Here is an 18,660-nt window from a genome sequence, read left to right as displayed (position 1 = left end):
CTTGACTGTGGAGATATTTTTAAACTTTAAATATCTGCATCTTAGTTTATATTTGAATCTGTGAAACTGGACTGTTGTATTAACTTAAGAGTAGAGAAGAGCTATTGAGAAATATAGTAATGTGAAATAACAATAACTGAGACTATTATTTGTATGAAATCTTGGATAATGAGAAAAATAATAGTGTACAACATTAATGGGCTTGCGGAAGAATAACTGTTTTGCATTTTAGACAAGTTGGCTTCCTCTCTGTTTCTGGAAAAGAGAGAAATATAAAACTCTGAAGACAAAAGGAAGGGAAGAGTCTTCTCTGTATTTGTCACAATCATGTAATTGTAAGTTATATCTAAATAGGTATAAAATCAGATTGATATATTTTTGTATACTGTAGCTTAAAGCTTAAAAGACGCTTTTTCAATATTCATGAAAAGTGTTAACTGAAAGGTTTGCAGGACTAAATCAGCTTATCAACAGTATAATTTAGTGAATAAATTTAGTGAATAAATGATGAGTTTGGTCTTCTTTCATCATTATTAAAAATCCATTAGAATCTGGAATATCATGATGTTAGAGGTAAGAAAATGTAATGTAGACTCTACTAAGTAGAAGGTCCGTGAGGGTCTCAAATACTTGGATTTTGCATTATGTACCACCATGCTATCAACAAAAACTCCAGAAAGGGTGTGGAGATCACCACTGACAGTTTCCCAAATGCTTTGGCCCAAAGCATTGTTACAACTCGAAAAGAAAAAAACATAAAATTTCACTACATGATGTCAGAATAAGCACTGGAATAAAAAAATGTCACATTTGTATAATGATGTTATTATGGCCTTAATATATTAATTTCCTCAACACATAATGGAAAAAACAGCAGAGTAGATGGCAGGTAATCTGGAGTCTGATGTGGAATCTCAGAAGTCACGTAGCACCTCATTTCTCAGTGTCTCCATTCTGAGATGAGAGGTTTAGATCAGTGAACGATTTCTAAAGCCTATTCCCACTTCAACCCTGTAACAGATTCTTCTGTTCAAGCAACAGGCAAATCTGCAAGCAGGAGTTTTGTATAAGAGCAGCAAAACATACAGTTGTAGATCAGGCTATTTTGTTTAATTCATTAATCAAAAACCAGGTAAACCTGGCTTCAAATTGGTGACTTTGAGGTTGGGGAAAAATGAATCTTTCCAATCATAGTCCATAACATTTCAACAGCTAACATTATACTAGAGTTTTCCTATTCATTTTCAATATATTTACTAGGAAGAGTGACTATTCTTTTATAATTAATAAATGATTATCTCACAGCCTCCAGAAAGAAAACCACAACCACAGAAAGCTAACCAAAATGATCACATGGATCACAGCCTTGTACAACTCAGTGAAGCTAGAGCCATGCTGTGCAGGGCCACCCAAAATGGACAGGTCATGGTGGAGAGTTCTGAAAAACATGGTCTACTGGAGACAGGAATGGCAAATCACTTCAGGATTTTTGCCTCGAGAGCTCCATGAACAGTATGAAAAGGCAAAGAGATATGAAACTGGAAGATGAGCCTCCCGGGTTGGTAGGTATCCAATATGCTACCGGGGAAGAGCAGAGAAATAGCTTTAGGATGAATGAAGAGGCTGAGCCAAAGCGGAAACAATGTCCAGTTGTGGATGTATCTGGTGGTGAAAGTAGGGTCCAATGTTTTAAGAACAATATTGCACAGGAACCTGGAATGTTAGGTCCATGAATCAAGGTAATTTGGAAGTGGTCAAACAGGAGATGGCAAGAGTGAACACTGGCATTTTAGGGATCAGTGAACTAAAATGGACAGGAATGGGAGAATTTACTTCAGATTAGGACTGTTGGCAAGAATCCCTTAGAAGTAATGGAGTAGCCCTTATGGTCAACAAAAGAGTTGGAAATATAGTACTCAGGTACAATATCAAGTAGGATAGAATGATCTCAGTTCATTTCCAAGGAAAACCATTCAACATCACAGTAATCCAAGTCTAAGCCCCAACTGCTAATGTCAAAGAAGTTGAAGCTGGGTGGTTCTATGAAGACCTATAAGACCTAGAACTAACAGCAAAAAAAAAAAAAATAAAAGAAAGAAAGAAAGAAAAAAAATGTCCTATTCATCATAGGGGATTGGAATGCAAAAGTAGGAAGTCAAGAAATACCTGGAGTAACAGGAACTTTTGGCCTTGGATTACAAAATGACACAGGGCAAAGGCTAACAGTTTTGCCAAAAGAACACACTGGTCATAGCAAATACCCTCTTCCAACAACACAAGAGACGACTCTATACGTGGACATCCCCAGTCAATACCAAAATCAGACTGATTATATTTTTTGCAGCCAAAGATGGAGAAGCCCTATACAGTCAGTAAAAAGGCCTGGAGCTGACTGTGGCGCAGATCATCACCTCCTTATGGCAAAATTCAGGCTTAAACTGAAGAAAGTAGGGAAAACCCTTAAGTCATTCATGTATGACCTAAGTCAAATTCCTTATGATTATACAGTGGAATTGACAATAGATTCAAGGGATTAGATTTGGTAGACAGAATGGACAGAGGTTTGTAACACTGTATGGGAAGCAGGGATCAAGACCATCCCCAAGAAAAAGAAATGCAAAAAGGCTAAATTGTGGTCTGAGGAGGCCTTACAAACAGCTGAGAAAAGAAGAGAAGCTATAGGCAAAGGAGAAAAGGAAAGATATACTCATTTGAATTCAGAGTTCCAAGAATAGCAAAGAGAGATAAGAAAGGCTTCCTCAATGAGCAACGCAAGGAAACGGAGGAAAACAATAGAATGGTAAAGATAAGATCTCTTCAAGACATACCAAGGGAGCATTTCATACAAAGATGGGCACAATAAAGGACAGAAATGGTGTGGAATTAACAGAAGCATAAGATATTAAGAAGAGGTGGCTAGAATACACAGAAGAACCATACAGAAAAGATCTTCATGAATCAGATAACCATGATGGTGTGATCACTCACCTAGAACCAGACATCCTGGAGTGTGAAGTCAAGTGGGCCATGGGAAGAATTACTATGAACAAAGCTACTAGAGGTGATGTAATTCCAGCCGAGCCACTTAAATCCTAAAAATGATGCTGTTAAAGTGCTGCACTCAGCATGTCAGCAAATTGGAAAACTCAGCAGTGGCCATAGGATTGGAAAAGGTCAGTTTTCCTTCCAACCCCAAAAAAGGCAGCACCAGAGAATGTTAAAACTATCACACAGTGCACTGATTTCACATGCTAGCAAGGTAATTCTCAAAACCCTTCAAGCTAGGCTTCAACAGTACTTGAACTGAGAACTTCCAGATGTTTAAGCTAGATTTAGAAAGGGCAGATGAACCAGAGATCAAATCTGTTGGATCACAGAAAAAGCAAGAGAATTCCAGAAAAACATTTCATTCTGCTTTATTGACTATGCCAAAGCCTTTGACTGTGTGGATTACAACAAACTGTAGAAAATTCTTAAAGAGACAGGAATACGGACCACCTTATCTACCTCTTGAGAAACCTGTATGCAGGTCAAGAAGCTATAGTTAGAACTGGACATGGAACAAGACTGGTTTAAAATTGGGAAAGGAGGACATGAAGGCCTGAGATCTTTGCAGAACTGATAATTAGCAATGCTATAGTCTTACATAATATGCATGGCTGAAAGGACATTTAAATGCTTTAGATGTTTGGTTGACAATACACTTTTGAAAATTCTACTTATAAATTTACCGAAGAAATGTTTAGGGAAAAGTTGGTGTTGATTTGTGAGTAGCGGAATGATAATGTAGACTTCATTGTCCTTGTATTGAAATCATTTTACAGACAACATTCTATATTAGATTTTATCAAAGATTATGAACAAAACCACTATAAACCATGAATGGATCAGACTTTCAAATTGTCTTCAATGCCAAGTTGAAAAGTTCATGATGACAAAAAAAAAAAAATAGAAAGATGAAAGTTAAAACTTTTGGGGAGAGAATATTTTGAGGCTACTTTCTTCTATAAAACTCTAGAGACATGAAGTACTCTGTGCTACATTAATGGAGAATTTAGGTTCTAGCAATGTACATGTTCTCTTTATATTAGAAATAAAAAATATAAACTCCTTAGCACCTAATTATTTTAGAGTTACTATGTGTATTGATTAAGCTTCCAGGTTTTAATTTACATTTTATAGCTTTAACTAAATATAATTAAAATTGTAGTCTCAGTTGATCAGTGGCCTTTAAGTTTTTACGCAGAGAAATCCTCTGCTGCTGCTACTGCTGCTGCTGCTGCTAAGTTGCTTCAGTCATATCCGACTCTGTGCGACCCCATAGACAGCAGCCCACGAGGCTCCCCCGTCCCTGGGATTCTCCAGGCAAGAACACTGGAGTGGGTTGCCATTTCCTTCTCCAATGCATGAAAGGGAAAAGTGAAAGTGAAGTCGCTCAGTCGTGTCTGACTCTTAGGGACCCCATGGACTGCAGTCTACCAGGCTCCTCCGTCCATGGAAAGAAATCCTCTACTTCTACTTAATTTTTTACGTGTTCTATTCAGGTTTATATAAGAATATTTATATATGTTTTATATGCTTGATAAATATTTTTGAATTTCAACATTCTAACCTCTATCTTATAATTAATGATGGTTATTATGAAACTTTCTCCTGGCCTATCTTGACCTCTGTTTTTCCTTTCCCACTTAAAATCTTCAAGTCCGATGGGTTTCCACCTGAAACACTTACAGGATGCTATGTGTCATTTCATAAATCCTGTAGGAGACAAAACCTGCAGTATGGTTCTATATTTTCTTGTAAACATAAACAGAGTGAATCCAGACTCTGAGGGGCCTTCAGTTTAATCAGTTAAGGAGAGCTTTCTTTAAGTAAAACTGAAATATGAGTATAAAAGAGCCACAGAGACCCAACACTTCCTGAACACAAAGGTAAGTTGGAGTGGAAAGAGATAGTAGTCTTAACTGATTGAGGCTAAAATACCTTGCTATTGTTATTTAGTCACTAAGTCACATCCAACTCTTTGTGACTTCATGGACTGTAGCCTGCTAGGCTCCCCTCTACATGGGATTTCCCAGACAAGAATAATGGTATGGGTTGCCATTTCCTTTTCCAGGGAATCTTCCCAACCCAGGGATCGAATCCTCATCTCATGCTTGGCAGGTGGATTCTTTACCACTGAGACACCTGGGAAGCCCTGAAATATCTTACCTTTACAAATTTTACAAAAACATATGACCATGTCAAAGTGCTAGGGTAGTTCCCAAGGCCTTGGAAAGTGCCTACGCAAACTGGGGGAGGACTTGAGGTTACTTCGCCTCCTAGTAAATCTACCTTTGAACACAATCACTTCAAACTTCTTGCTTACCATCCACATGATAATGCAACACTGCACAATAAAATTAAAGCTTTTGTGATGCACAGGCCAGACAGACGTTAGGAGAGCCCTGCTCTTAACTAACCTGACGGTGCATCCTTTGCAGTCACCTTCTATTTCTCGGAAATTCCACAATCCTATAGGTTTGCTGTCAAAGTATGCTTCTCCCATACAGCCAGTGAATGTGATAACACGTACAGCGTCAGCCTTCTGCAGAGAGAAACATATTTGTTAGAATTTCACAAAAAAACCCTTAGAGAATCCATGCTGGTGTTGTTTAGTTGCTTAAGTAACTAAGTGTTAGTTGCTCAGTCATGTCTGACCCTTTGTGACCCCATGGACTGTAGCCTGCCAGGCTCCTCTGTTCATGGGATGCTCCAGGCAAGAATACTGGAGTGGGTTGCCATTCCCTTCTCCAGGGGACCTTTCCGACCCAAGGATTGAACCTGGGGTTTAGTCATTTAGTTGCATGCAACTCTTTGAGGTCCCATGGACTGTAGCCTACCAAGCTCCTCTATGAGATTTCCCAGGCAAGAATACTGGAGTGGGTTGCCATTTTCTTCTCCAGGGGAGGTTCCCAACCCAGGGATTGAATTTGCATCTCCTGCGTTGGCAGGCGGACTCTTTACCACTGAAGTGCCAGGAAAGTCCTACAGTATTCATGAGAGTTGTTATCTGAGCAGAAGAATCTTGAGTAGTTATTATCCACTCTTTGTAAAAATCTTGGTTGTGTACATATTCATTTTTTAACCGTACAATAATATATCCTCAGATCCTGATTATTCTGTGCTATATCAGTTTATCACCATTAGTAAAATAAACACTCCATGCTTCTGACTTTAAATGAACTGCTTATTCTCTTTGAGGTTCTGTTTTCTTCTTGGTCTGTAACACAGGATTATTAGGACAATTATATAAGAGAATTAATTTATGGTTTCACATTCAATGCCTGGCACAGAGATGGTGTTTAATAAATGCTAGTGCTCCTACACCACTAAGATGATTTCTTTCCAGAGATTACGAGAAAGGGTTGTTGTTGCTGAGTTGCTAACTTGTGTCTGACTCTTTTGTCCATGGGATTTCTTAGGCAAGCATGCTGGAGTGGGTTGCCATTTCCTTCTCCATATGAGAAATGGTAGATACTGACAAAGGGAAACAAATGCTTGCATATAGATTACCCTGTGATACTGCTGTCCCGTTTTTCATTTCCTTTTATATTCAAGTAGGTTTCTAGTGCAGGAGAATGAAGGGACAGAGTCAATTTGTAAGAGAAGGGACCCTGCGGTTGTTGCTTGGGGGCATACATAGCACAGAGCCTGAGATCTAATAAGGGCAGAATAAACATTTGTTGAATGACAACCTTAGTGTCATTCTTACAGGGAAAGGTCTTTTTAAAATTTTTATTTTATATTGGAGCATACCCGTCTGCCAAAGCAGGAAAAGCAAGAGATGTGGGTTCGATTCCTGGGTTGGGAACATCCTCTGGAGAAGGGAATGGCAACCCACCCCAGTATTATCGCCTGGAGAATTTCATGGAGAGAGGAGCCTGGCAGACTACAGTCCATGGATCACAAAGAGTCAGACATGACTGAGCACATACACTATAGTTGATTAACCATGTTGTGTTAGTTTCAGATGTACAACAAGGTGATTCAGTTATATATATATACACATCTATTCCTTTTCAAATGCTTTTCCCATTTAGGTTATTGCAGAATATTCAGCTGAGTTCCCTGTGCTACACAGTAGGTCCTTGTTGGTTATCTGTTTTAAATACAGCAGTATGTCCATGTCAATTCTTGGTATATAACAGTTAAGAAGGAGGAGAATGATCCAATTCTCTCTAGAGAAACTTGCTGTAATTTAAACAACTGTTCACTTTGGCATTGATAATGTTACAATTCTACAACACTCTGCCAAAGTGAATCCACATTTATCTGAGTAACCTGAAAGGAAAAAGTGAATTGACATGTTTGGATTTTAGAACAAATATAAGAAGATAGTCATAGAGCAGTTAAACATTTGTAGTTATAATTTAGGTTAAAGTCATGAACATGTACATCTTGCTACTGCTATGATCAAGTGGGGCATTGCCATGGAGAAGAAATGTTGGTCAGACACTGACATTTACAAGTTAAGGACAGTCCTTGGGATTCTCTGTTATCTGTGGAATCTTCCCTTAATTTTCCAAAGGCTGATTATCCTACTCGTGAAGTCTACTTGCTTTTTGTTTTTCCTCTTGTATTATAAAAATTATACCTGGGATATTTCCTGCTCCTGTGAATTTTCATTAACATGTCGATATAGTTACTTGTTTCAGTTTTTGGTTCGTGTAATGGTATGGCAGGAACCTTGAAACTCTTGGTCAAAATGGTTAAGATTTTCTATAGATTGCATTTGCCTTTACTTTTTGCCCCTCATACTGGCATAAATCAGTTTTTTTATGCCTTGTGACATCTGAATAATAAGAATTATTTAAGGTGCAATTTAAGGTGTGACTACCAGATGGTAAAGAATCCTCCTACAATGTGGGACACCAGGGCTTGATCCCTGGGTTGAGAAGATCCTCTGGAGGAGGGCATGGCAACCCACTCCAGTATTCTTGCTTGGAGACTCCCATGCACAGAGGAGTCTGGTAGGCTACAGCCCATAGGGTTGCGAAGAGTCAGATATTACTGAAGTGACAACACATAGCACCATATCCTAGGCATTTGTTATAAATTTTATGCATATAATCTCACTATTCATTGTGGTAGTAAGGGATGGTAGTTAATAATAGAGATTCTTATGCCTGGTAACAAGTGTTCAGATTGCAGTTCCACCACTCACTTTCATGTAATCTTGGGTGAATCATTTAATTTATTTCTTATATAGAGTTCTTAAGTATAAAATGAGGCTTTTATCTACATTTTGGGGTTGTTATGAAAATTGTTAATTCATGTAAAATTACTTAGAACATTACTTAGCACATAGTAAGGATTATATAAATGTTATAAGAGTTTATTACTACATATTATCCTACAGTATGCAAGCAGTGTAGATATTTTTATCTTACTTTTCTAGTTGAGGAAACTGAAGCCCAAGGGGTTAAGTGACTTGCCTAAGGTCATATTTTAGCAAGTGATAGAGCAGGAAATTCAGCCCGGATTTAATTTCAAATTTTCTTTCTTTTTTTTCTTTCTGGGGGGTGTGTGTGTGTGTGTGTGTGTGTGTGCGTGCTCAGTTGCTAAGTTGTATCTGACTCCTTGCGACCTCATGGACTGTAGCCTACCAGGCTCCTCTATCTGTGGGCTTTTCCTGGCAAGAATACTGGAGTGGGTTGCCATTTCCTCCTTCAGGGGATCTTTCCAACCCAGGGAAGGAATGCATATCTCCTGTGTTTCCTACATTGCAGGCGAATATAACTCTGTGCTACCCCTGTATTTATCTTTCTGATGCTATGCTATGCTATGCTAAGTCACTTCAGTCGTGTCCGACTCTGTGTGACCCCATAGACGGTAGCCTACCAGGCTCCCCTGTCCCTGGGATTCTCCAGGCAAGAACACTGGAGTGGGTTGCCATTTCCTTCTCCAATGCATGAAAGTGAAAAGTGAAAGTGAAGTCGCTCAGTCGTGTCCGACTCTTAGTGATCCCATGGACTGCAGCCTACCAGGCTCCTCTGTCCATGGGATTTTCTAGGCAAGAGTACTGCAGTGGGGTGTATGACTGTATATTACTATGTACCATATACATTTATATGCAGCTCTAAGAAAAGAGGGTGATTTTAATGTGTAGTTATGGAATCCATTCCAATACTTTAGAATCACATCTCATACACAAAGCAAACAAAACAACCTCACTCTATATGAAGGTTGACTTCTCATAAATTTGGGGTCACCCTGGCTTTTCACATTTTCTGACTAATCTTATTCCAGGATGATTCTGACAAGCCCAGGATTACCCATTATATTTGGTTGTGCTCTTACGTCTCACCCCCAGGTCGTTTTCCAAAACCTAATTCCATCTAATCAACACGAGCTTCTCTAAAATGCAGGCACTTTACAATTTGCAATGCACAAGGACCTGTCACGAAGCAATTATGAATATTAAGTGCATTACTTGATAAGAACGAGAAGAGCAACTTGAAAACTTTAAAAATCAGATCATGATTTGAAGGCTTATGGCTCCTGTGATATTTCCCAAGGTATTCATAAATCTTTTAATTAGATGTGAATTTGAACTTTATAGCACTTCATATCAATAAATCATAAATTGATTCAGAAAATGAGGTATCATTAAAAAACACTTTGCTCTTGAAGTAACTAAAATAATATCAAAAAATTGATGCCACGGATTAGGGCAAAACAATAACTGTGTAAGTAAATACACATAGGTTTAAAAAGATTATGTTTTCAGATTGGATATTTGAGGAAGAAAATTCTTACTCAAAGTATATCCATGTTTTCATAAAAACAAATTAAGTAAAAAGCTGTCAAGCTTTTGCAGTTTTGTGTCCTGTCTTTGTTCAAAGTCATCATGCCAGGAATTATCTACAGAGATGGACGGGGAGAAGAACACTACCTTCAATTTCCCAGTCAAGCCACCAACAAACAGCATTGCATTTGCATCCACATCTAGAATAGTGTACCCAGGAGGTGATGCTGAATGGTATGTACTGGGCATAATGCTGGCTTTGGGTCCATCCAGAGCTCTCACGGAAATAGTTCCATTTCTTCCAGTTCTTCCAGGGTACGTGTTGGAATGAAATGAAAGAAAATAGAGAAAAATGAAGTATGTGTCACATTTCTGATCACTTCAGATTTAAAACATATAAAATGTAGAGACTTGTTTTGGAATTTAGCTTCAAATATTCCAGATTCATTAAACTGCAAATCAAAATCCAGAGTCTGATCTCTGCTGTATGTTTCCCATCAAATTCAACCAGGACCACTGAGCAATATACCCTGATTCTGACTGTGTCCATTGATAGGAAATGACATAGCAGCAACTAGCCGATGGAATGGCTGTTGGTTAGATGGAGAGTCTTTTCCCTTGTACTTTACAAAACAATGTGCTATTTACCTACATGGACTGTTTAAATAATGCTATATTACTTCATTTAGCATTTTGCCTAATTTAATTCAGCAAGTGAACTCTGAATAAGCCACCCTTCTGCATTATAAACTGCATAATTTCTCCTAAAAATCCCTGACTATCTCTTGGATTCAAATTTGCTGTAGTTGTTCCTGGAATTGTGCATCATTTAGTGTTTGGCAAACCATCTTATTGTGTACACTGTAACATCCAGGCTTCAGAGTTGTGCATACGAATTGCATAGAAGAACTTCACATTTAGATTCAATTAACAGAATTTCAGAAGCTATTATTATTGTAATTCACTCTTTTTTTAAACTGTTTGGTTCCCTTGTGTTGTTAAACATGAAAATCTGAACTCTTTTATGAGACGAGCAGTTATAACAAAACTTCGTCCTTTTTCTCTCCCTGCCGTCTCGTTTTGGTAAGCTTATCTTTGAGGGTGCAGCATTAACTGAAATACATGGAAAAATAGAATGAATTTATCAAAAAGAGTTCTTGTTTAACGGAATACATATCTTCTAATAGAAGAACTGTACTTTGCAAATATAAGCATTCTTAAGTCCTGTAAAGTACTTAATCCCCCCTACCATCACAAATGCAAGCATTTTATCTATTGCTGTCTCCTCCCTTTCTTTGTCTCTCTCTCTCTCACACACACAGTTTCATTTAAGATCTTAAAAGGAATTAAAGATATTTCTTCTTATTAAGTTTCTTCAAGAAACTTTTAATTGTGAAAAATTAAACATATACACACATAGAATTTCATTCTATGTATCCATAACCTAGATTCAACAATCACCAGATCTTTTAAGTCCTCTTTACCCAACTCTGATCTACTTCCCGTGGCATTTAACAAAACCTCTCAGCTGTTTTGTATTTAGTAGGCAGTTGAAAATTAGAAAAAGAAGATCAGAAACTAAGAGCAAGTATCAAGGACAAGAATGGATTCTACAAGTAATCTGCACACTGTTAGAAGTTAATTAACTAAAGCATCAAAGATAGAATTAATCAATTTCCCATTCCTTCCATTTTAAATAGTGTGGACCTGATCTTATATATTCGTGCCGGCATTTAGATAACTACACAGTAAGCCAAGGCTGCTATGTAGACTAAAAGAGGAGCTTTGCACCAAAGATAGGCACCAATAGTAGCTCCTCTTTTTATTTTATAAAAAATTGTTATTAGAGCACTGTTGCTTTACAATGTTGTGTTAGTTTCTGCTGTACAGCTAAGTTAATCAGTTATGCATATACATATATCCCCTCTTTTTTAGATTTCCTTCCCATTTAGGTCATCACAAAGCACTGAGTAGAGTTTCCTGTGCTGTCCAGTAGGTTCTCATTAATTACCTATTTTATACATAGAGTATATATGTAAAAACATCAGAGAAGGGATTGCTCTCCCAAGTACACAAATAGCCCATACAGCTCTAAATAAAAAAGACAGCTTTTATGCTCTGGATTGTATTGAATGAGGGCAAGTCTCAGTACTTCTTCAGATGACAGAAAACAACTTAACCTGAATGTTTCTACGGAACAATCAAATGAGGGGGCCAGAAAAGACTGGTCATTCTGTTCAGTATCTTGAAAGTTTGTTAGCTCCTAACACATTCTACAAAGATACCATCACAGACACTTACACATGTATACAATATAAAATATCTGTATGCAATGTAAAATACCTGTTACATACCTACACAACTACCCTCTTGAAACAGAAATAAAAATTTTCATATAATCTAGGAAACTACTTCAAAATTCTGTCAATGATCTTAATCTCTATTGAGATAGTTACCTCGATGCCTCAATACGGTACCAGTATGAGTCATCAATAGTTAAATCTGGGTACTCGACACGCCCAACTCCAGATCCAACATCCCAGAGGAAGCTTACTTTGCCTTTACGCATTTCTATAGCCAGAAAGTCAACCTAGTGCACAGAAACAGAACAATAGACATCAGATACAAGGCACCATGAACGAGGAGGCCAGCAGAGTCTTTTCAATGGGTGCCATTTATAGATCTGTGAAATAAGTAGATGCATCACAATAAAAATCCCCAAATACTATGGTTTACTATTATTTATTAAACAATAAATAACTTTATTACTGTATCTTAATAATGCAATGTCCATATATATGTATGATACAGTGCTGAGGCAAATGTGTTAATTCAACCAATTCTAGTTAGGTCTAACATTGAGACAAATGCCTTTTCTCATATTGATCCTGGAGATAAAAGCAAATTTTTGGGTTCAGAATTCATTTTCACCATGGGTGCTGATGTTTTTGAGGGGCCAGATATGACTTTTCACCCAAGGTGATCCAGAATTTCTCACCTAAATTCCAAGTAATGATTTATGCGGTAAGTGCTCTGTTGAAAAGTCATTCATTTCGGAAGGTCTCCATGCATATAAAGTCACATGGGTCAAGTGAAAGGAACTAGAAGTTTGGGGTGAGCTTGTCTAGATACAATTTCTGTTATTTCAATTTGAGTCATAAACTCAACACAAATCAGAAGAGTTTTCACTGATAAGAAATTAGTACACAATTTTCCATTTCATTTCACATGAATGTTCATTGTAATTTCTTAAAGTTTGTTTGTTTTTTTTAAAAAGCTTTATCCCTGTTAATCTTTCTTCTTGAATAGTTGGATCTGAAAATATAGTTGAAAAATAAATGTTGGTGGACTTACACATGAAAGCAGATATGCCTAAGCACTGTAAAAAGTTTTCATTTCAATTGCTTTCTAACTTGACATGTCAGAACTTTGTGAGGTAAGATTCTGAGGTTTTCAAATCTGAAAGGCTACCTTATTTAGTTTTGGGACAATGTCATTAGATTCTATACATTTTCTGCACTACCAGAATTAACCTGATGGTACACATACACAGTGGGCCAAAGAAAAGTTGAATGTTAGACTTACAAATTTGGCACTTCCAAGATAGAAAAGGAGGTTGTCTGCAACAGCCGTCTTTACATTGACAATGATATTATTGTAGCTTCCTTTCTTGATTTCTGGCTTGTATGTTCGAATGCAGTCACCTCCCGAAGACACAGATACTTTGATCTTCAAGAAAAATAGTGTACAAAGAACCAAGACTAAATCTCTCAGAAAGTTTGAAGTAGTTCCAAACAACCACAGAGCCGTCATCATCTCTTCTTTGAAGTTATTTTCCACCATCGAGTAGTATGATGCCCATATGCAGACACCATTATACTCATTAATGAGAGCCCAGAGAAACACCTTTCCACCAGCATCTTGACAATGAGCTGTTCACAGTTCCATGGCTTGCTAACACATCACTATTTTTGGAAGCATACAACTAACAAATTCTTACCTTCATACCTTACTCCTTTATGAATAGCAGAACATTCTCAAAAGATGATTTTACATGAAGCTAATGGTACAGATCTTCATTCAGGTTGTTTAATGAAATTTTACAATTCAAATTTCAGTGATTGTAGCATCACTTAAAATAGGAAATCATTTTTCTTTTAATTTTTGAGAGGAAATTACCGACCTTCTCATATTCTTACAGTTGAAAGAGCCCAACTAGATTTTGTTCTAGATGTTCTAACAATAAGAAGAATCTAATCATTTCACTCTGAACATATATTTCAGAATAAATTATATCTTTTTATTAAGCTTCCAGGAAATGGGATGGAAACAATTTCCAGTGGCTATCATCACTAATGTATTTAACAGCTCCTTTTTCTTTTGACTGGTACTTCAAAAATTACTATAAATTGCTAAGAAAGAAATTCCTATATGAATAGAGCTGACACTGTTCATACCAGTTTTTACTTACAGTTAGGGAGCCTTTCCTCAATCACAAATAACACTAGTTGATTATTCCATTTAATTTTCTTTCATTTCTGTGTACCATCAAAGGGGTGCTTTTAAGATAGCAATGTAGTTGCTTGGACTCAGAGAGAGATTCTGTTACTTTGTTAGTGTCAGTGCTCAAAGTAGGAGGTAGAGACACATATAAAATGTCTCTACACCACTGATTTAAATTCTTGGCTTCCAGAAGCCTCTTAGTCCTCACTGGGGGTGAATTTTCATTTTTTCATTCTTTATAGCACTTTCACACTTGGGAGAAGCCAAGGGGTGTGTATCACTGTTACCTCCATAAAAGGGCTGTGCAGACTCAAAGGGAGATAGCCTGGGACACCAAACCAGTCTCCTTCTTCTGGTGAGACAAGGAGGTGTCTTAAAGAGTCTAAGAAGGGATGGTGTAAGATAGCACAGGACCCCTCCCAAGGGTGACGCAGACCACACAGAGGATGCGCTGGATTCAAAATTGGTTAGATTCAAAAGAGAAAGCTAAGGAGAGACTTTTGGTTCCAAAAAATATAGCAGATCTTGGGGATATAGCAGATCTCTTGAACCTCCTACAGATCCAGTGTAAGTCATATATTTGTACTGTTTCTTCACCTAATCTGCTTTCCAAACTGCACCCCCAAGTAAAGGAAAGAGTGTGCTGAGAAGAAACAGGGGCTCACCCTAGTGGAGCTCTTTGAGAGGCCTGGGCTGGAATCATCTAGGGAGCCTGTTGCGTAGATGGCTCTGCCTGCCCTTACCTTTCCCCTAAGGATGGGACCCAGACTGCTAACTGAGGAGGCCAGTACTGAGGTCCACTCTGGTCACCAGAGTATTTGCCTTAAAGTGCTGGAGATTTTGTCTTCCTGCTTATATGATTTTCAGTTAAGAGGTTAGTTCTTTGTTTCACAAATGACAGGATTTCCCTTCTACATAAAATGCTAAGAGTACATGAATCAAAATAAGTTACAGAGAAATAGAACCAGAAAATGGATAACTTTTACTCTGAAGTTAATACTATAAAGCAGATGTGCAGTAGAGGTTGGCAAAGGGTGTTACATGATAAGTAGCAGCTATACAAAGGGTTATCCAGGGGCTTAGAGACTAAAAAAAAGGATAAAGTGAAGCAAGAAAAAGGTAATCGGGTGAAGGGCAGGTAGGGAAAATGCAGTTCTCAGATGTTTTTGATGTTCATGAAGAGGTATAGGATACAGTGAGTTTTTAGGAATTTGCAGCAACTGAACCAAAACCATCAGCAGAGAAGATCTTGTCACTGAGCAAATTTAATATCTGAAGTGGGCTGTAAGTGCCACTGACATCAAAAAAAGATCAAAGGGAAGAAATCAAGGTCTGACGGGAACTCATGATTCAAACTGAGTAACAGATTGAACTATCTCTGGCAGGAAATCATATCCAAATTTCTGATGGGGCTGGATTAGGTATCAAAAGTAACTATGTGTGTAATTTGTTTTATCTTTATTTCATAATGACTTATAGAGTTGGCCATAGAGCTTATACAGGGCTTCCCTTGTGGTTCAGTGATAAAGAATCCACCTGCAATGCAGGAGATGCAGGCAGGTTCGATCCCTGGGTTGGGAAGATCCCCCGGGGAGAAGGAAATGGCAACCCACTCCAGTATTCATGGAGTATCCAACCAACCCACTCTCAGAAATCCCATAGACAGAGGAGCCTGGTGGGTTACAGTCCATGGGGTCACAAAAGCTACGGTGCATATGACTTAGTGACTAAATAATGAGAGTAGAGGTATACTATGGCTAGTATAATCGCAGATAACTCACTTTTATTATTTGGATTAAAGTTATTTTGGTTATTTCTTTTGTTATTTCAAATAACTAATATGTGTTGTAGGGCTTTCCCAATGGCTCAGCAGGTAGAGAATCTGCCTGCAATGCAGGAGCATAGACAGAGGTTCAATCCCTGGGTCAGGAAGATCCCATGAAGGAGGAAATGGCAACCCACTCCAGTATTCTTGCCTGAAAAATCCCATGGACAGAGGAGCCTGGCAGTGCACAGGGTTATGAAGAGTTGGACACGACTGAGGGACTGGGCACACAAGCATGCATGCATATGTGTTATAAAGAACACAACATATTAATAGTAATATTCCTCAGTTACTGTTTAGAGAAGAAATGACTGGATATGGGTGAAATGCATGACTTCTTACGATGAGTTTCTGTCCTTGCTAGGGTATACTTGGTAAAAATGACAGGGGTATTACAGGACTGGAATGTTGAAAGGGGGTTCTCAAAGTGTATTAGGCAGAGCCCAGTACAGAAGCCTAATTCAACTGATGAAACTTCATCTGAGGACTGAAAGTCTGAGAGAGCAGCCATTTTAGAACTAAGGGTGTTTAACATCTCTAGGAGTTACAATTCATCTGCTTTATGGCAACTTCACTTATCGAAAATATATGGTTCTCTGAACAAAAGGCAATGGCAACCCACTCCAGTACTCTTGCCTGGAAAATCCCATGGATGGAGGAGTCTGGTAGGCTGCAGTCCATGGGGTCGCTAGGAGTCGGACACGACTGAGCGACTTCACTTTCACTCTTCACTTTCACGCATTGGAGAAGGAAATGGCAACCCACTCCAGTGTTCTTGCCTGGAGAATCCCAGGGATGGGGGAGCATGGTGGGCTGCTGTCTATGGGGTCGCACAGAGTCAGACATGACTTAAGCAACTTAGCAGCAGCAGCAGCATACCCAATGTACCAGGAACTAATATTGTAAAGTTATTTATTGCTCAACTCTTACACATTTTTACAGAAACTCTCTGGACTTTCTGTTCTCTGGCTTACAATTTTGAATATACCCTCAGTATCTGCTCAAAAATGTTGGTAACCCATTGATAGCCACTGATTTCTCCATTTAAATACCTTGTGTTTTGTTTTCCAATTATAAATGTTTCTTTTATCTATCTTAAAACAAGTAAGTCAAAGGGCAGTATCTATTTCTTTCTCTAGAAGAAATCTCTGACATATAATCCCTCTCATAAGAGGGGAGAGACTTTTGAAACACAAATATTCTCGTTACTTTTTTCTATCAATTATTATTTCTTAATTTTTTTTTTTTTTTTTGGCTGCATCAGGGAGCATATGGGATCTTAGTTTCCTGACCAGGGATTGAACCCAAGTACTCTGTATTGGAAATACAGTCTTAACCACTGGACTGCCAGGCAAGTCCTGTATCAATTATTATTTCTAAAGTTGACCCTTAATAAGACTTCTAAACAAAAATCAGTAAGAAGTAGGTATCTCTAAGGCATTTCTCATACAACTTGTTTACCAATTCATCATCATGAACTCAATTAAACATTATTGAGAATTCCATTATTATATCTATTGGATTTTCACTGCATTCTTTCATCCAGTTAACAAGGCCATTCATTTAAAAAGAATGTCAGCCGCTCAGTTTCAGAGCCAACAAACCAAAAGAAATCTATTTAAAAATAAATACCTTCAATTTCTTGGTCATACTGAGTATGTGTTAGGGCCACATCCAGACACTCATGCCAGATTACAAATATATTTCTAAACTAGGAAAGTGTAATCTTCATTGAGTACAAAACCCACTGGAAAAAAATTTGGTTGCTTACAAATTTCTAACATCTTAAAAAAATAAGGCTCTTTGTTGTTAACTTCAGTTTCAAAAAGTAGTTGAAAATTTCCTTAAAAGGCATGGAAAATGGATTTTTTCAAGCATACTTTTATACCTTTCTTTCATTTTTTTAATGTGGAGTGAGTGGATCACAATAAACTGTGGAAAATTCTTCAAGAGATGGGAATATCAGACCACCTGACCTCCCTCTTGAGAAATCTGTATGCAGGTCAGGAAGCAACAGTTAGAACTGGACATGGAACAACAGACTGGTTCCAAATAGGAAAAGGAGTACGTCAAGGCTCTATATTGTCACCCTGCTTATTTAACTTATATGCAGAGTACATCATGAGAAACGCTGGACTGGAAGAAACACAAGCTGGAATCAAGATTGCTGGGAGAAATATCAATAACCTCAGATATGCAGATTGACACCACCCTTATGGCAGAAAGTGAAGAGGAACTCAAAAGCCTCTTGATGAAAGTGAAAGTGGAGAGTGAAAAAGTTGGCTTAAAGCTCAACATTCAGAAAACGAAGATCATGGCATCCGGTCCCATCACTTCATGGGAAATAGATGGGGAAACAATGGAAACAGTTTTTTTTGGTGGGGGGGGGGGGGCTCCAAAATCATGGCAGATGGTGACTGCAGCCATGAAATTAAAAGACGCTTACTCCTTGGAAGGAAAGTTACGACCAACCTAGATAACATATTCAAAAGCAGAGACATTACTTTGCCAAAAAAGGTCCATCTAGTCAAGGCTATGGTTT

At 38.0% G+C, this 18,660-nt stretch overlaps 1 protein-coding gene across 6 annotated transcripts in view; it reads right to left on the bottom strand.

Moving 5' to 3' along the window:
* Positions 1-18,660, bottom strand: part of LAMA2 (laminin subunit alpha 2) — a 693,105-nt gene that overhangs the window by 65,896 nt on the left and 608,549 nt on the right. For all 6 annotated transcript variants that reach the window (XM_027551500.1, XM_027551497.1, XM_027551499.1 and 3 more), the window contains 4 exons: positions 13,376-13,519; positions 12,247-12,380; positions 9,938-10,097; positions 5,463-5,587 (listed from right to left, as the gene is read on the bottom strand). In XM_027551500.1, the coding sequence (XP_027407301.1) occupies positions 5,463-5,587; positions 9,938-10,097; positions 12,247-12,380; positions 13,376-13,519 (563 nt within the window). The remainder of the gene's footprint in view (positions 1-5,462; positions 5,588-9,937; positions 10,098-12,246; positions 12,381-13,375; positions 13,520-18,660) is intronic.

The sequence above is a fragment of the Bos indicus x Bos taurus genome, chromosome 9 (assembly GCF_003369695.1).
Source record: "Bos indicus x Bos taurus breed Angus x Brahman F1 hybrid chromosome 9, Bos_hybrid_MaternalHap_v2.0, whole genome shotgun sequence".
NCBI lineage: Eukaryota > Metazoa > Chordata > Mammalia > Artiodactyla > Bovidae > Bos > Bos indicus x Bos taurus.
The sequence above is the reverse complement of the archived record's forward strand: the minus strand, read 5'-3'. Positions and strand labels throughout refer to the sequence as shown.